The sequence below is a fragment of the Chlorocebus sabaeus genome, chromosome 3, assembly GCF_047675955.1.
Source record: "Chlorocebus sabaeus isolate Y175 chromosome 3, mChlSab1.0.hap1, whole genome shotgun sequence".
NCBI lineage: Eukaryota > Metazoa > Chordata > Mammalia > Primates > Cercopithecidae > Chlorocebus > Chlorocebus sabaeus.
In genome coordinates this window covers 69,742,323-69,760,567 of record NC_132906.1, presented here as the reverse complement: position 1 = coordinate 69,760,567, position 18,245 = coordinate 69,742,323, and the positions used below count along the sequence as shown (strand labels likewise).

At 40.9% G+C, this 18,245-nt stretch overlaps 1 protein-coding gene and 1 long non-coding RNA gene across 5 annotated transcripts in view; one reads left to right on the top strand and one right to left on the bottom strand.

The window, feature by feature from the left end:
* Nucleotides 1–220: 220 nt before the first annotated feature.
* SLITRK5 (SLIT and NTRK like family member 5) lies at nt 221–8,210 on the bottom strand. Of its 2 annotated transcripts, none has more exons than XM_007960676.3 (2): nt 7,723–8,210; nt 221–4,587 (listed from the first exon to the last, which is right to left on the bottom strand). In XM_007960676.3, the coding sequence occupies exon 2, from the start codon at nt 4,577–4,579 to the stop codon at nt 1,703–1,705; it is 2,877 nt and encodes a 958-aa protein (XP_007958867.2). In that variant the 5' UTR covers nt 4,580–4,587; nt 7,723–8,210; the 3' UTR covers nt 221–1,702. The 2 variants fall into 2 exon arrangements, with proteins under 2 accessions (XP_007958867.2, XP_007958869.2); XM_007960678.3 differs by lacking the exon at nt 7,723–8,210 and adding an exon at nt 7,105–7,388.
* Nucleotides 8,210–18,245, top strand: part of LOC140711420 (uncharacterized) — a 74,860-nt gene continuing 64,824 nt past the window's right edge. For 2 of the 3 annotated variants that reach the window (XR_012092599.1, XR_012092600.1), the window contains exon 1: nt 8,210–9,105. This is a non-coding gene — a long non-coding RNA (uncharacterized lncRNA). The remainder of the gene's footprint in view (nt 9,106–18,245) is intronic. The other variant, XR_012092601.1, reaches the window with a different exon arrangement.

The window sequence follows — 18,245 nt, the reverse complement described above, 5'->3', positions numbered from 1 at the left end:
TTAAGAGAAAAGTGAATATGCAATATATTACTTACCAGGCACCACGTAGCAGATGAATCCTTCAGTAAGGAAACAGTTACATAATTGAAAATATAGCAAACACATTAAGTGACACATTTAGAAAACCATACTTCCCTGAACCAACAAAGGCATACATTACATATATATGTAATATATGTTTTTTATATATATATGTATACTTTAAAATTTTGCTAATTAGGGGAAAAACATTTTGTATTAGGAATAAAGTTTAGGAACTACTTCCTAAATTGTTAATGGTGGAGATTCTATCAATCACACATAGGTAAGTATTTTGCACCTTAAATAATCATTACTTCCATCCCTCATATTTGACATAGTTATCAAGTGTTTATTCAGAAACTATTTAAAAAATTACATGTGCTGGGATACATATGAGACTGTAACAACAGTAGCCCCATCTTACAGAGATCCTGTTTGTCATTATCATCATTGCTTGCTGCCCACAGGGATAAAGACATCGTATAGAGACTTGTACAGTCCATGATTTGGTCTTCTGAGGTGCCAGTACATGTGGATCTGTACAAATGCAACTGGGTTTGGTTAAACAATCGAAAATCGGCTACAATAGTAGTCAAATCAACATGTCATTTTGGTTCACTAATAAAAATAACTTTCAAATCTTTTCTAATAAACCCCAAAACTTTCACACAATTCTCACTGGAATGGCCCAATTAATTGCCCTTTTTTTTTTTTTTTTTTAATGCATTGGGATACAATCAGATCTTTCTTCTTAAAAAAAAATACAGATTCTATTGGGTGGGTTGCATTGGCTTTTAAAGATTTTGCCATTAAATTCTCCACATTTTTAATGATTGAAAATGCCTTCCTGATACCACGTCAGTTTTAGAAATGCAGATCCTAATACAGTGCGACACCTCTGCAAAATCATAGGCTAAAGTGAAGGAAAGAGGAATGCTAAATGTGCATATAAAAATAGGTGCTACAATAAAATATTTGTATATTTCATCAATAAGTTATTTTGACTAATCAATTATGGATCATATAGCTCTGTAATTTTAATGATTTGTCCACATCTATGGTGATCCTTTACAGGATCACAATATTTTTTTAAATTCAAATGTCCAGAATGCATACAAACACATCCTTTAAAAACAAAGAAAAGGAATGAGAAGGGAGGGAAGGGAAGGAGAGAAGGAGAGGGGCGGAAAAAGAGAACAAATTTCCTATTAAAGTTGGGGTGTGCTAATTTCTCCACAAAAGCCAGTTAGACCCACCCATGGCTTAAAAGGGGAGAAACGGAGGTGGGGCGGGAGAAGGGGGGAGGAAGCAAAAGAGGAAGAGTAGAATCTATGCTCTGCCATCATCCACCATTCTTAGCACTTCCAACCACTACAAAAATGACTGCGGCCTTTCACAAATCACCCGCGCAGCAAATTGCCCTCCTTAAAGCCCTTCTCCACACCTGCCCCACACGCAAGAAGAGAAAGTGATGTGCCCAGTTTACACAAATGTTTCCCACGTGTAAATTTTAAAGGAAATTGCACACCCTTTTCGTATCTTCCACCGAAGCTGAGAAATCCCGTGCCAAGGCACTTCACCCTAAACGTTGAAACAACACAATTAATCAAATGTGTTCACCGTGTGTGTCGGCTTGCTTGTTTGTTTTAAATGCAAAAGCTCCAAGGGAGTTTCTTTGCTTTTAGAACTGGCTAAATGTGGTCTGTTTTTCCAGCACTTCGAGGTAGTCCGGCTCAACGTTTAGTTTTGCTTTTAACTCCAGATATTCGTTCCGGTTGGGTTCTACAAAGACAGCACTCGGGGGGCTGTAGAGCACCGGTTCCCGTAGCCTGCTGTCCCCTGCCCCCGGATGCAAATACTGATGGGGGCGTCTCAGGTCATAGTTGGGGGAGAAAGTGTAAGCAGCGGGGCTGCACGGGAATTTAGGATATTCCGGGAGGCTATTGCCGGCGGGGGTGGTGGAGCAGTGTTTGTCTGGTTCTAAAATGCCCCTGTAAAAGCGGTCGGCGTCCTGCACCGGCGACAGCAGGTCCTCCCGGGGCTCGATGGTGCTGACGCTGTAGGCGGGGCTCCGCAAGTGGTGGCTTTCCCGCCTCTCCTCCTCCCCGGGCTGCAGCTGCAGCTGCGGCGGGGGCTGCTGCTGTGGCTGCTGCGGTGGCGGCGGCGGCTGCTGCTGCTGCTGCAGGTGGTGGTTGCTGCTGTAGGTGACCTTGAGCTCGTGCAGGTCTTTGTAATCCTCTACGGAGTTGCCCTCTCGGGAGCGGTAGATGGGGTTTTTGCACATGTGGCCCAGTGGGTGGGGGATGTATTCATACACGTGGCCCGCGGGCGTCTTCACCTTGGGCAGCGCGGGCCCGCGGTGATGCACGTGCGCGTGTGGGTGGCCGCCCGCACCGCCGCCGCCACCGTACACGCTGTACTGCATGTTGAAGGAACTCACGTCGGAGTTGTTGGTGCTGGTGTGGTCGCTCTGGTTCTTCTTCCTGCGCTTCATGACCAGCACGAAGAGCCCAGCGGCCACGAAGACTGACATGATGAAAACCAGCAGGAGGCTGAGGATTAACACAGACAAGGGCACCGACGACGCCCCTCCGCCTGCGCCCAAGCCTGCGGGGGCCCCGGTGCTGTTCAACCGGACCGCAGGAGTCACCGCGCTGGTCCTCGCAGGGACCTGAATGGAGGAGGGTGTGGGCGTGGAAACCACTACATCTGAATAGTCAGGGCACAGCAGCTCCGACTTAATGGAGCGCATGTCTGTCTCAGCGAATTTCTTGGGCGCCTTACAGATCACCTCGTCCACTAGGACGCCCACTTTGAGCTGCTCCACCCACAGCTTCATGCCCACAATGTCGCAGGTACAATCCCAAGGGTTGTCGTGGAGGTCGATTTGGATGAGTGACTTCAGCTGGTCCAAAACTCCACTCACCGGCAAGGAGGTGAAGTGGTTACTCCTCAGGTTTAGCCTGAGGAGGGTCAGGCCAGAGAAGACGCCCGAGGGCATGGCCTGCAGGAGGTTGTTATTCAAGAATAGCAGCTGGAGGTTTGGGACCGGGTCAAAAGTTCCAGACTGAATCTCGCGAATGAGATTGTACTGGAGGAAGAGATACTGCAGGCTCTGCAGGCCATAGAATAACTCCGGGCTTAGCCTCTCAATCCTATTGCCATTCAGGTACAGGCGCCTCAGGTTGGTGAGATCCCCGAAAGCGCGGTCCTGTATCATCGAAATGCGGTTGTTCCCCAGGTGCAGGAGGTCCAGCCCCGTGGCCTCCAGGAAGTCTGTCCTGCGCACGACAGCGATATAGTTCTCTGTCAGATACATTTTCTTGGGGTTGTAGGGCTTGGGCTGCAGTTCAGCGATGCTCTCGATCTTTCGCTCCTGGCAGTTTACGTTGAGGCCCAGATCAGAGATCTGCAGGTTGCAAGTGCACGCGGTGGGACACTCCAAAGGCACCGGGGATTTGGTCTGATAGGCGATGCTGGGGCCATAGTTGCTGTAGCCCAAGTCCTTGGAGGGCTGCCGAGAGGTGGGGCGCACCCTGGGCTTGTTGGGTTGGCGGGTCCCCTTAGGGGGCTTCAAAGGGGGTTTGTAAACAGCAGAGGAAGAAGTGGCCACAGAATTCACTGAGGCCGGGGTGGTGTGTAAATACCCCGTGGTGCTCAAAGGCGTCTGCGGCCTCATCTCGTAGTCAGAAATAAGTCTCCTTGGGCACAGTTCCTGCTTGGATACTTCATCCAAGTCCCTGCCGTGTAAGCGGAAGGGGGTCTCACAAACCACATCCCCCACCAGGGCTGAGTAGGAGATGCTGTCCAACCAATCCTTTAGAGAGATCAGCTCACAAGAACAATTCCAAGGGTTTTCCTCCAGCTGTAGCTCCACAACTTTATCCATGTGCTGTAAGAGCCCCACGTAGGGCAGAAGTTTCAGCCTGTTCCCCCGGAGGTCCAAGTGCGTTAAGGGCACAAAACGGAAAAGATTGTTGGGTAAACTGGACAAAAGATTGTCATTGAGGATAAGCACCTGCAACAAATGCAGTTTCCCAAAAGCATTGGGTTCAATGACGCTGATGTAATTGTAATCGACCTGTAGGTACTCCAGGTTCTCCAAGCCAAGGAAGGTATCATCTCGCAGAAGTTCCAGTTTATTATTGTTCAGATGCAATCTCCTCAAACCCCGTAGCCCATGGAAAGCCCCGGTCTCAATGTCCTGGATAACATTGCTACCCAGATGCAAAATTGAAGCCCCAGTGTAATTGACAAACTCATTGGGATAGAGACGGTTCAAAAGGTTTCCGGACAACAAGAGGTGGTAGATTGGGAAACGGGGAGGGCTAATTTCAGAGAGACTGATGATCCCGCGGTTTTCACAGCTCACAGTTAAAATGCCGTCCTTTTCCTCACAAGGACATGCATTGTCACAGATTTCCCCATAATAATCGATGGTTTCTGCACACGAAAGGACGAGAGATGTTACAGCAAACGCTAGAGTCTGCAGCATCCAGCTATGCATTTTTCTGTGAAGGTCCTGTTCCAAAGTTACTGGGGGGCAGCAAGTGTGCATTTTACCTCCTGTAAGGGAGAGAGAAAACAAGGAAACAACAGAATATGACAAAATTTAAGGGATCAGTCAGAAAGTCTCTCTCTTAATATTATTACTCTAAAACCCAAAAGGAAGAGATATAAATGACACACACCCCCCAGTGAAACATTGACATTCTCCAGATTTTATTAAAATCTATTATACATTTTGATTTAAAGGTGATTTCATTTTTTTTAATGAGCACACCACAAATATGCTGCTCCCTACAAGAAAAGAGCAGGTTAGATAAAGTCCCATTTTAGTTTTCTCTGCTCCCCCCTTTTCAAAACCAATCCATAAATATACATAAAATGGCTGTCAGTTCAGTTTCATGGTTCTAATTTAAGAAAAAAGAAGCACCATTTTACAAGGTTCCCTACCTCACCTATACCCAGGCCCTCCCCCCTTTCTTTCTTTCAGAACCTCTTCAGTTAACAGTTCACCATGAAGGTCTCTTATTTTCACAGAGAGGCAAGGAGCCAAGATACTTGGGGTATTTTAAACCATCGCTAGAAATGCCACGGTGGGAACCTAAAGGATACTTTTCAGAGGCAAAAAGGGTGTAATATAATGCATCAAAGGAGCCCCAAGAAGCTCTTAGATCACCAATTGTCTTCCGGAGCTTTGAGTAAGGAGAAAAAGGAGAACGCATTTGCTTTGATGGTGGACTTCACTACCACGCTATTAAGCACATCAGCGTCCTAATTGCATGCACGGTGCCACTTAGCAGCGCTTCCCTGAGAGCGCCCTGCGACCACTTCTCATTGATCATGTCAGCGACGCTACCAAACCGCATCTTTAAGCCACTGAAATAGTTCTGCACGACGGATTACAAAGAACTCAGCGAAGGTATCTGCAATCTCCGAATACCTCCTGATGCCTAGAGTTTAAAAAGGACGTTCCTACCGCTTACTGGGAATCAGTAAACCAAGGATCAGTGCCAAAGGCTCCCTTACCTTGGGCTCCGCGTCTATTTGCAACGGTAATAGCAAGGGTTGCACGGAACTACCACCTCGACAGCATCCCCATCTTTGGAGTTGCTTATTACATTTAATTGTTAACGCTCACCTCTCTCCTTTTTTTAATCTCAGGGAAAGGACGCCTGGGTTGATTAAAAGGCAAAATAGAAAGGTGGGAGGGAGAACTGTAAGTGACTTAGGCCAGTTATTTAATATACGAATTTCATCTCCCACAGGAATCAATGTGACCCCCTCCCCCCCTTTTTTCTTGCTCTCTTTTTGTCCCCTTGAAGGCTTCCTTCCACTTCCTACTTCTGATCAACAGCAGCACTCTTAAAGGAAGGACATAAATGGAATGAGCGTGTGTGAGTGTGTGTGTGTGTGCGCGCGCGTGCACGCTGCTTTGGTTAATGGGGTGGGGGACATTTGATAGAAATGCTGGGCTTTAGGAACCTACGCCTTTTCTCTGGTCAACCTTGCCTTTGCCTCACTACCGAAGTCTAATACCAAATTGCAACTCCAAACTAAAGCCAAGATGTTTCCGAGACAGCGGTTTCAAGCCTGGAGACCTTGCTCCTGATCCCCAAGTCTACTCCAGCCCGCGTTATTAAACACCCCTGCATTCACACGCACATGTACCAGTGTGCCTGCGAATCATTCACGTGTGGCCACCCAGACGTGTGGAGACGAATCGGAACCATAGTGCATAAACCTCGCAAGTATCCCCGACCTCCCAACGCAACGGTAAACGTCTCCCGGCTTAAAAGCGGCAAAAACATTCCCAGTGAAAGCAAAACGTTTACCTTGAAATTTCAGTTCTCCGCTGGATCAAATCCGCACATCCATTCAGCGAGGTTGGGTCCCCTCCCCCTCCCTCCCTGTGCTTCCCCGCCCCCATTCACCTCCCACCCCATCTGAAAGCCCATTGCAAATTCTGTCCAGCCAGTATTAAACTCCAGCGTTTACAACTTTAATTCAGTTCTAGTTAGCAAGGATCGAAGAGCTTCCTCTCAACCCACTCCCGTTCCCCTCCTCCTTGCTAGCAAAGGAGACCAAAAATTTGAGAAAATAAAGTTGAATGAGCCTGGGAAGGCTGACATTCTGACGGGGAAACGCACCTCCGATGGAAATTCGCGGGTGCGCTGAACATTCTCAGATTCTCAGATTTTTTTTTTTCCTGGAGGGCGGGGGCGGGGGGATTATTCATTTTCTCCCAGAGAATTTAGGTACTGGATCACCGCCCTGTACGTCCCCGCATTAAGCAGCATGGAGCCACTCGTACTGGAGCCCAGCACCCAGGCCGAACCGGAGGCTCCGGGCACAGCTGCTCAAGCGGCCGCCCAGGCAGAAGCACCCGGAGTTCCAGGACGCTAGGCTCCCCCTCCCCCACCCCGCCCCAAAGAGAAGGAAGGGAAAACGGAGGAAGAAGGGGAGGGAGGAGAGGGAAAGAAAGCCACCCCGCCACACACACACACACACACACACACACACACACACACACAGATACACACACGCGAACCTCTTTTGCAAAGTAAACGATAGACTTACCCCGTTTCACATCTCCAAGGCCCACTCATCATAGCTATCCTTTAAAAACACACACATACACAAAAACCCTCTTTGGGGTATGCATTGGGTTTCTCAAGCCCAGGCAGGGCGAGGTGACCGCGAGCAGCTGGGTCCCAGAGGCTGGAGGAAAGAGGCGCCCGGACGCCTCCAGCCTGGGGCCGCCGCCGCGGTGGCGACCGCGGGTTCCGGGGCTCCCCAAACGACTCTCCCCGGGTCTCTCCGCGGTAGTCGGAGCGGGCAGCAGGGTTGGGTGGGGGGGGAGAGCGGGGGGCGATCTGGAGCGGCGGGATAGGAAGGCAGCGGGAGGGGGCGGCGGAGGTCCGGCTGGAGAGGCGCCTCGCGGTAGGGGCCGGGAGCCGGAGCCGGGCGGGGCGGGGAGGGGGAGCTGCTGGGAGGGGAGACACGGAGCGGGAGGAGGGGGACGCGGAGAAGACTGCCTGGCACCGCCGGCCCCGCCAACGTGACGGTCAGCCCCGCCGAGCGCTCGCACCCGCTCACACTCATGATCACTCACACACTTGCTCCAATCCGTGTTAAGGCGCGATCGCGGGGTCCCTGGCAGCCTTCGCTGCACCCTCCCCCAAGTGGGGTACTCACAGTTCCCATCTGCAAAGGGGGCAACTTTCTCCGACCCAGCTGTGGCCGCCGCCCCCTCCAGCCTCCTCCAGCTCCTCGCACCCTCGGGCCTGGGTTCGCGCCGGCCGGCCCTCCCCTCCCCCCTCGGCTCTCCTCGCGGTCTTCACCACATTCCCCCCTGGTCAGTGGCGCACGCCCGGGGACCAGCCAGAGGGAGCGGGTCGCGGGGGTGTGCATGCATCTCCCGCCTTCTTCTTGCAGCGCACACTGTACATGGTAGTGAGGGGGCGAGCGAAGGTGGCACCGGCCCCTCGGCTGCTCCAGCGAAGGCGGCGGCTGCAGCTCCTGCTCTGTCCTCCGCCCCCAGCGCAGCGGCGACCACCTCGTTGGGATCCCGCCGCCGCTGTCCCCGCGCCGAGCCAGCCGCCGCCGCGGCCCCTAATTAGTATTTGAGAGGCTCCCTCATCCTTTTGGCAGTTTCATCCCTCACGGTGTTTGCAGGTTTTTTTTTTTTTTCTGTATCCCTTCCCCAGATGCGGCGCACAATCGTCATTATTTGGAACTCTCTATCACCGACATCCTTTGGGGTTTCTGGGGGAAGAGGAGGGGGGGCGGGCAGGAACCGCGTCGTTCTATGCCTGTGGCTCGTCCTGGCAGCACGGTGGCTCTAAAAAAAAACTCCGAGAAAGTCGCGTCTTCCTCCCGGTCGCCGAGGACGTGGCAACACGGAAAGCAACTCCGGGTCTCTGAGACAGCTGCTCCAGAGCGGGTGCAGGGCCCAGTCCAGTGCACTTGTTTATTGTCGCGCCTCTGGTGCGAGCCAAGCTGCAGCAGACATGGTGGGCCCGGGGCGAAGCGGGCGCTCGGTGGCCGATAGATGGCAGCCGAGGGCGAAGGCGTCCCTGGGCTAGGGCGGCGCAACCGGAGCCCCCTTGGATGTCACATTCGTAGGAGACAGAGGAGTCTTGGACCATGTGCGTAATACGAGCGTGGGACTGTGCAATTCTTGGATTGGGAAAGGGAGGAGTGGAAATAACCCCGGCGGTGCCAGGTTTGCTGGTGGTCAGGAACAGATGATTCCAGCCCAGGGCTGATAGCCTGCCTTCCTCCTGCCATTTAGAATGCGGCTGTCTCGTGTACATACTGTTAAGGATCCTGGAAAAGGGAGTGGTTCCTCCTAGCTGCAAACAAGGGCGCTACTTTTCTTTTCTCTTTTTAATAGAATTACGTTTTATAGGTGTGTCTAGGCAACACAAGGGAATGTGAAAGACTGTCAGAGGGAATGTTTTTGAATACATTTGGTGTGTACTAAAAAGCTGGAAAACCCCTAAGTAAATGCAGTATCGATAGAAAGCGAGTTTCTTGAAGAGTCACCTGCTAAACTGCACTAGAGTCATCTCTACAGTAAGTATTCTTGGCTCTTTCCATGAAACCAGACACTTCCATCCCCAAAAGGGGGTCTTTACATTCATAAGACATGTTTTCAATGTTTGTAATATTAGACCTGCTGTTCATCAAAGCTATAAGAGAAAAGTTGATCATCATAAGTGACTCAGTGCAGACTGAGTGCACATGTGCCTGTTCCTTTGATAACTATGTAGTTAGTTTCTCCATGTAAATATATTTTACCCACTTTATTTTAGAAATAGTTGATATTGTTTTATTCTTAGTAATATTTGGGATAATACTGTGTTATAATATTCTGGTTAATCATGTTTAATATTAATATAGAGTCCGATAGTATGTCTATGTTCTGAGACGTATATATGTCTCAGGTGATGGACATTGCAGTCTCTTGAGGTATTGCAATCTTTCTTGAACTTTCCCCTGCATATGTTGTGCAAATATATATATTTTTACTTTATACCATAATTAATTTATTTGGAAACAATTTTGTTTGAGTGTGGGTTATATTCAAGGGAGAGGAAGGAAAGAAGTAATAGTAATTTCAGATAATAAAAACAAAGTCTTGTAATGGAACGTTTTATTAAATTTAGAAACATTTGACCTAGCAATGATAGTCACTAGCTACAGATACATTGCATAAACAAATATAACTTACACTTCATCCACAAAAGACATATTTCTGTATTTTTATTTAGTCATTAACTTTTAACACTATATAAACATTTTAGAAAATTTTTTTTAAGTGTAAAATTACTTCTATATTTTCAAAATGAAAATGTAATATTTAAATTTAAAATTATATAGGAATTACAGCCAGAAGCCTTTGGAATATAACCATTGAGTCCTATATATACATAATTTTCAATTTTGATTAACTTTGTAGAAGTCCTGAAAGGTCCTAAATTGTCTTAATCGACTATTTATTTTTTCAAAATAGCTTAAATAAAGCTATTATATTTTATCACTGTTCTAAATCTTCATATCAATATTTTGATATGTTCTAAATCTTCTATCAATAGATGTTCATATCAATATTCATATCAATATTCATATCAATACAAATACATACGATATGTGTATTCAATATCAAAGTTTAATTCATGGTTTTGTATTATTTTTATTTTAAATACTTATTGTTCTAATTAAAGTAAATGTTATTCAACTAAGAAGTATTAAATATGTTTGGAATTAGTTTAAGTTACAGTTTTGTTGGAAACACTTATGCTAATAATCTAGTTTATCTCTTGTGGTTCAAATAAGTAAATGATGAAAACTTTCTACCATTAACTCAACAATAAGAGTGGCCCCAGAAGCCACCACTACCTTTTGCCGCTAGGTGTCTCTGTAAGATGCTCTGCAAGAAAATGAAATTTTAGAAAATACTGTGACATGAGTTCAGAACAGAAGAACACAAGAGGGAAAACATCATAGATATAAGGAAAAGCCTCAGTTATTAATCTGTTTCTTTATTTGCATTGAATGTTGACTATTGCTTAGAAAATATATAAATGAATTATATAAGAGTGCTCAAATATGAGCAAAAACTTTTACCTCACATGAACAAACGTATCTATGTTTTAGTCTATATTAAGCAACTTATGGTCATATGTGTACACATGCTTTCAGATAGCACTCAGATACTGCACTTAATTACATAGATACATTTGGCCATTGTAAAATTAAATGATTGATCAAATATATCTCCCCAGAATTAAGTTTATTAATATTAAACATTATTTGATGGAGTTGGATGTGAAAGTCACATTTGTCCAAATGTTTGCAAATATATTTTTTCATATTAGAATTGTCTATTGAGAGAGTATCATCATAAATGCATATCATGTGGGGAAATATATTTGGAAATATATTTGGGAAATATATTTGGAAATATATTTGGCAAATATATTTGGCATTTATACTGCAAATGTAATTGTCATGATCAATTATGGTAATAATTTGATACCTGCAAATTTAAATTTAATTTTAAAACATAAGTAGCATTGCCACTTAAAATTGACCATATATTTTTGTAAATTTATATTTATTAATTTCTAGAATTATTATTTTAGTGCTTTATGAACACAAGAGGAATTATTATATTAAGTACATTTCTTAAGATAACACTTATCACATTTGTGTATCACTGTGTGTTACCTTTAGAATATTAAAATGCTTAGTCAAGAATTATGGTGCTTTAAGAAACAATCTAATGAGAATTATAAACAAGGAAATTCTTTATTAATCATTGCGTGACTTCATAAGTATTGATAAACATCTATCTAAAGCCAGTAGAGCTTGCAATTTTGTTGTTGTTGTTGTTGTTGTTAGCCTAACTGGTGAGTTAAGATTATGGAATTCTAATGCTAAATTTCTACTCCTCCATAGTAATGGCTAAGAAGTCTGTTCAACTCAATTTAATAAATGACACATTTTTCAAGTCTAAGTTAAGGGGCATATGTCTTTAAAGTTTTTGAAATTGAAATTTTATATATATCACATTCATATATATAATTATATATAATATATGATATATAAATATATATATATCTTACATATCTAAAAGGAGAAAAGAAAAGTTTCTCCTGGAGGAAAATAATGAGTCACCATTTATGATTGTGTCTCTATGAAATTGCTAAATTAAATAAGTATACAGCATTTGTCTTTGACATTTTGTCTAATACATTTAAAATTAAAAACAAACATCATGCAGTTATAATTATCAAAGTAAAAATGACCAGCAAATATAATTTTGCTGAAATTATTTATTCACTTATAGACTTAATTATTCACAATCTTAGAAATAGACTCTCAGAGGCATTACAAAAGAATATACAACAAATAGCCAATTTTCTTCCTTGCCTCATGCAGTTCCTTGCACATACACTCTGATATTTTTTGACATAATTACATATGAAAATATCCTTTTTGGATAACCAATTGGAATTATCTACAAAAATATATCTTTGGAACACTACTTTTTCAGAAAGTAGCCTTCAGGTGTGCCAAAGTAAGATATATAAAACACTATGTCAGAAGATATTATTTGTAACAGATGCTTGCATTTGAAAATGACTAAGAACAAGTTAAATGTCTGACTCACTGAAAAATCATACACATCCATCTGTACCTTAGAATACTCTTCTACTTTAAACACCAGTTTGTATAGGAATACTGTTTTGCCATTTCTAGGAGTATATATAACATTACCTGTAATATGTGAGAGGCAGACTTTTTTCTGGAAAAAAATTAATACACACAAATCCAATAATAGTGTTTACCTTTTGGAAGAAGACTGGCACCTTAAATAGAATGGGAATTTGTTTTTCATCATATGCTCTTTTCTTTACTATTTTTGTTTTTTACTGTTTTGGTTTCTACTACATTTTGTTCAATTTTTACATACACATTGCCAATAAAAATTTATAAAAATGTGCACTTGAAAAATAAGGATATTTGGAAGGGTGACTTAAGAGCTTAGGAAGAGTTCAAGATGATTTCCTTAAATTCATCTCTATCCCATAGTTCCCAAACAGTTTTATTGTTCATGACACATTGTTATCACTGGAGACACTGAATATATTTGTAAATATGAGTGCCAATTAATTAGTTACAATAATTTTTCATCATTACTCATACGTGACGTTCAATTCTAGCTACCAATATCAGCTAATAGAATGGTCATTAATAGAAGCTAGCTTTGTTATCTTCACTATTCAGAACCATGCTGTGTGTTGGGAACATCAGTTTCATTTGATACTCTGGTGAGTGAAGAGGAAGATGAAAATGGCTCTGTTGAGAAGATAAGTGATTGCACTTGAAGTTGTCAGCAGCTGTTCTTTACTATTTACTGAAGAAAAGTGAGTGTAGTTGTGACATTTTAAATATACAAACTATCATCAGACCCTGTTAGAACAAAGGCTACTGCCATCTGGCTTATACTAGCATTGAAATGCACACATTCCACTGGAAATGAAGCAGTTTCATAAAGTAATCAGATTAGCTTTTCTATGTAACTCTCTTATTAGTGCTATGATTTGTCTCTTGGGACCCAGTGGTCCTTGGTTCTCGCACATCTCTAGTCATTTTTAGAGAATAAGTCTAAACAGGCATTATGTTATGCCTATATTTTCTGTGTTATTTCTGTTTTTTTTTTTTTTTTTTTTTTTTTTTTTTTTTTTTTTTTACAGAGAAAAACAATTAATTATCCTAAAACACAGTCAAATTACAACAATTTAAGAAGAATCATTGCTAATGAAAAAATATCTAAATTGACTGTACTACATTCAACTTTGCCAACTGGAATCCTTCATTCAACAGAAGACTCTCATAATCTCTTCATCCCCTCAAAATGAATCAGCCTTTTCCCCAACTCCAATGCTTTGGTTTCCACTGCCCTTTTATCTGTCAGACTTTTCATTTTTCTTTTACCTACTGTTCTAGAGAATTCTATGTAAGTCCTTTCTCCACCTGAAAAAATCTTTCTTACTCTTTCTAACAGTGAAGACTTGCTTATCTAAACATTCCCTTGCATTTTTAAACACTTGATCTGCACAATGTTCTATTTCTTGCTTAATGTGTATTTTTCTTCCAGACTACATTATCATTACTTATTTTGAAAACAATATATGGTATCCCTTCAATAGCAAGAAAAATGAGCTCCAGAAATCTCTTTGTATACACAAAATACTTGTTCATTTATGAATTTATTAATTCAACAAATATTTATTTAGCACCTAAAATGTGCTAGATCCTATCTCTTGTATTTGAGATGAAAATAGTTGATTCATGTCAGAATGCTTACAGAGATGTTTGACTTTTTGTAAATTACCTACTTTCTCTATCAAAAGTCTCTTTCAAAATTAATGAGTTACAAGTTATGCAATAAAATTATATTGCATAAATTGTATTCTTGAATAATATTTATTGTGGCATATGTTCAGCAAACCTCTACAAGAGGCTGTTCAATAGAATCTTCTAAGATAATAGAAATTAACTGTATCTGTGCAATCCAGTGTGATAGCCATTGGCCACATAAAGCTATTGAGCAATTGAAGTATGAATGATACCTTTCGGTAGGTGGTAGCTTTAAAAAAAGAAATGTGGATGATATGGCAGAGGAACTAAAATTTTATTGTTATTTAAATTTGATTGATTTAAATTTAAATAGCCACCTGTGGCTAGTGGCTACCATATTGGACAGTGCAGGTCTAGAATATAAATTCCTAGAGGATTGAGACTGTGTTTCGTGTGCAATTTCTGGGATACCTTGGAAATTCAATCAATATGAACAGCTGCACTCATAAGTAATGATGGTGATTATGACACCCTCAATAAATAAGGGCAATTATGATTCACATTTGGCAAGAGGCCTGATTTGCATTCTGTTTAGGGTCTATTCAATTCTTTCAAATTGCATTCAATTGATGGCCTCTACTATTCTTTTAAAGATTTCAAGGCACTTTACAAGCATTTCAAAATTCTTCATTACACCCTTATTATACCTCTATAAAGAAAGAAAGGTAGATTATTTTAAATCAATAGAATTTTATTAGAAGATAAGTGCCTTTTTATGCATGGCAAAGTAGTCTCTAAAGTACTTTTCTCTAGATCACACAGTGGGATGTTAGTAGAACTGGAAAAGAAAATACCAAATCGGTATTTTGCTTCAGGAATTATCTAGGATAGGTTTTGTGTGCCAAAAAGACTCTAAAAACACTGCACTTGAATGTGTGTATTCCATCTATTTTAATACCAAAACATGATTTTAAAGTTTAGTGTTGTTTTGTACAATTGGAGTGGACAGAGTTTGAACAGCAAATTATAATTAACTAATTTACAGAATGCTAATATGGTCTCTAATTTCCATGAAAAGCTCAATAAACCTCAGTTTTAATAAAATGACATTTATAAATCTGATACAAAGACATAATGACCTGATAATGAGTCCCATTCAGAAGTTATAATTTTTTAAGATTAGATTGTGTTTTTCATCAATCTATCTAAAATATTCATCATATTAGTGGCCTTTATTTCCAACAATATACTTCTTCCACAGACAAAAACTAATATAACTTTAAAGGAATCACACATTGCTTAAAGGCTTAAGTCCAAAATAATTAGGAAACCACCAGGCCTAGTCATCAGTAAAGTGTTTCTCCAAGACCTTGAATTCATTCTTGGCTCTGGCTTTGTATCATTTGCGCCTCTGCATAAATGAAAACGTTTCCTCTGGGTAGATGGTAAAGTTAATGTGCTATGTCTTCAATGGACTATATAACTATCACAATGGTTAATCAAATAATAAATATTAAAATGTAAACTCCTTGGAAAAGTATAATATAATTATTAATCTGGTACAGGCATGGTGGCTCACTCCTCTAGTCCCAGTACTTTGGGAGTTCTAGGTGGGAGGATTTCTTGGGGCCAGGAGTTCAAGACGAGCTTGGGCAGCATAGCAAGACCCCATCTGTACAAAAATAAAAATGAAGAAAAGTAGTTGAGTGCGGTGGTGTGCACCCGTAGTTTTAGCCCTTCAGGAGGCTGAAGTAGGAGGGTGCCTTGAGTCCAAGAGTTTTAGGTTGCAGTGAGCTATGATCTGGCCTGGGAGAGAGAATGAGATCCTGTCTTTCAAAAAGAGTTTTGTTTTTTTTTTAATAATTATTATTAATCTTAACTTACAGTTTTTAAGTTATTCTTTTTTTTTTTTTTTTTTTTTTTTTTTTGAGATGGAGTCTTGCTCTGTCAACCAGGCTGGAGTGCAGTGTCCTGATCTCGGCTTACGGTAACGTCCACCTCCTGGGTTCAAGCGATTCTCCTGCTTCAGCCTCCTGAATGGCTAAGACTACAAGCGCATACCACCATGCCCGGCTAACTTTTTTTTTTTTTAATGTATTTTTATTAGAGACGGGGTTTCACTGTGTTTGCCAGGATGGTCTCGATCTCCTGACCTTGTAATCCACCCGCCTCGGGCTCCCAAAATGTTGGGATTACAGACATGAGCCACCACACTCAGCCCATTTTATTCTACTAGTGATCTTTATTTAAACAGATATTGGTAACTGGATGGTAAATTCATGAAAGGTTACCTCTGAAAAACACACCTGTGCCAGCTCGGTTTTTGTTTAATATTACATGATGCGTTTTTATTTTTCGATTAAAAATATTCCATCAATCTAACGAAGATTTTTCTAGTGACACAAAATTTATAGTTATTCTCCTGTAGCATGCTATGATGTATGCTGCAATTTTAATGGATTATTATAATTCTCAATGAACAAATAACCAATTTTGATTTAAATCACCAGTATGAGATGCATGATTCATTCTAAAATCAATCTAGGTCTTCAACTGCTTTATTATATGAGTAGTGACTGCTATGCAAACAGACTTTAACCAATTAAACTACCACTTATTCATGACATCTGAGTATTTTCATATTTAAAAATATTTCACTATAGCATAGATATAGTAGCATTTAATAGTAATGTATTACATAGAGAAAGGCAGGCCTAAATTCATTTGTCCTTCATAATAGGAATCCATTTGACTGAATTTTTTTGATATGTAATGTGATGATTTTTTATCTTTTCTGAGATGAAGTGTTGCTCTGTCACCCAGGCTGTAGTGCAGTGGCATGGTGTTGGCTCACTGCAACCTCCGCCTCGTGGGTTCAAGCAATTCTCCTGTCTCAGCCTCCTGAGTAGCTGGGATTATAGGCATGTGACACTACACCAGGGTAATTTTTATACTTTTAGTATAGACGGGGATTCACCATGTTGGCCATGCTGGTCTCGAACTCCTGACCCCGTGATCCTCCCGCGTCGGCCTCCCAAAGTGCTGGGATTACAGGCGTGAGTCACCACGCCCGGCGTAATGTGACTTTTTTCAGCTACGGTTAACACAAGCATTCACAGGCAATGCACACTTTATTTATAATTCAAAGTCAAAGGTAAATAAAACGCATGCATACATACATATAATCGTTTACTATTACCAGATATTTTATGTAGATTGTCTCATTTTTTCATTTCATTATTATAATGATTTAATGAGACGTTATTATTACTTACAGATGAAATGCTGAGTTTCAAGGTAGTTGGTGATATTCCGTATTTCATACAGACAGTAGATAGCAGACTATGCTATGAATTACACAAACTTTCAGTGTCTATTTGCCTTACCTATGTTAGTTCAAATTAATACCTTTGAACTTTGTTATCAGTTAAAAAAAACAAAAGATACATTTATTTTCAGTAATTAGTCTCCGTAAGGATACTTTCTAAGTGATTCATCATTTCTATCATGTCAGATATATTTTGAGAAATGAAACAGTGAAAATACATTTCAAAATATTAATATATACTGTTGCTTTTTAATTATTATAATAATAAAATTGATGTTAAAGTGATCATGAATATATTTATAAATAGGCTGTTTCTATATGGATCTAACTTAGGAATATCAAGGATATTATTAACTACCAGAAATTGTTAGAGTAATTCAAATATATTACTCTAACAAATTAATAAAATTAACTTACAAGTTAATAAAACAACACTTGCTTGTATACATACAGTATGCTTTTTCCTTAAGTGGAAAATGCAAAAATAGTTTATTTGAAGGGGAATCCCTTTCATGCTTAAGTTTAGGCACATAAACTCATAATCCTTTCTGACATAAATATGTTATGTAAATAATTTTAAATGGAGAATTTTGTGACACTTATTTTCTATTTTTTTCAAAAGTATACATGCGGTAAGATAATCCCATAACTAAGTTTCTCAATAATTAAAAAAAAACTTATGGTAATATTAATCACAAATGACTAATAGACCCTATAAATAACTAGATTTTACTCTTTGTTTTTAAACATCTGACAGTCTTCTTGAGCATCGATGTCATGTAGTCCAATTTTGTTATGAATATTAGGCATGAATCTCCATAAAACTCAAAAAAAGAGTGTTGGTGCATATCATTATTTCCTCAATAAAAGTATAATCATATATGAAAAGATTTGATATAATCATGAATCTCCAAATACTGAAATTTTGTAAATATTAGGTTCATCACTGACTATCACCTCATCTATTTATATCAATGTTGAAATAAATACATGTACAGTAAAAGAAAGCACAAGC

Coding starts and splice junctions, on each gene's coding strand:
- SLITRK5 (XM_007960676.3), bottom strand. CDS start 4,579: ATGCACACTTGCTGCCCCCCAGTAACTTTGGAACAGGACCTTCACAGA.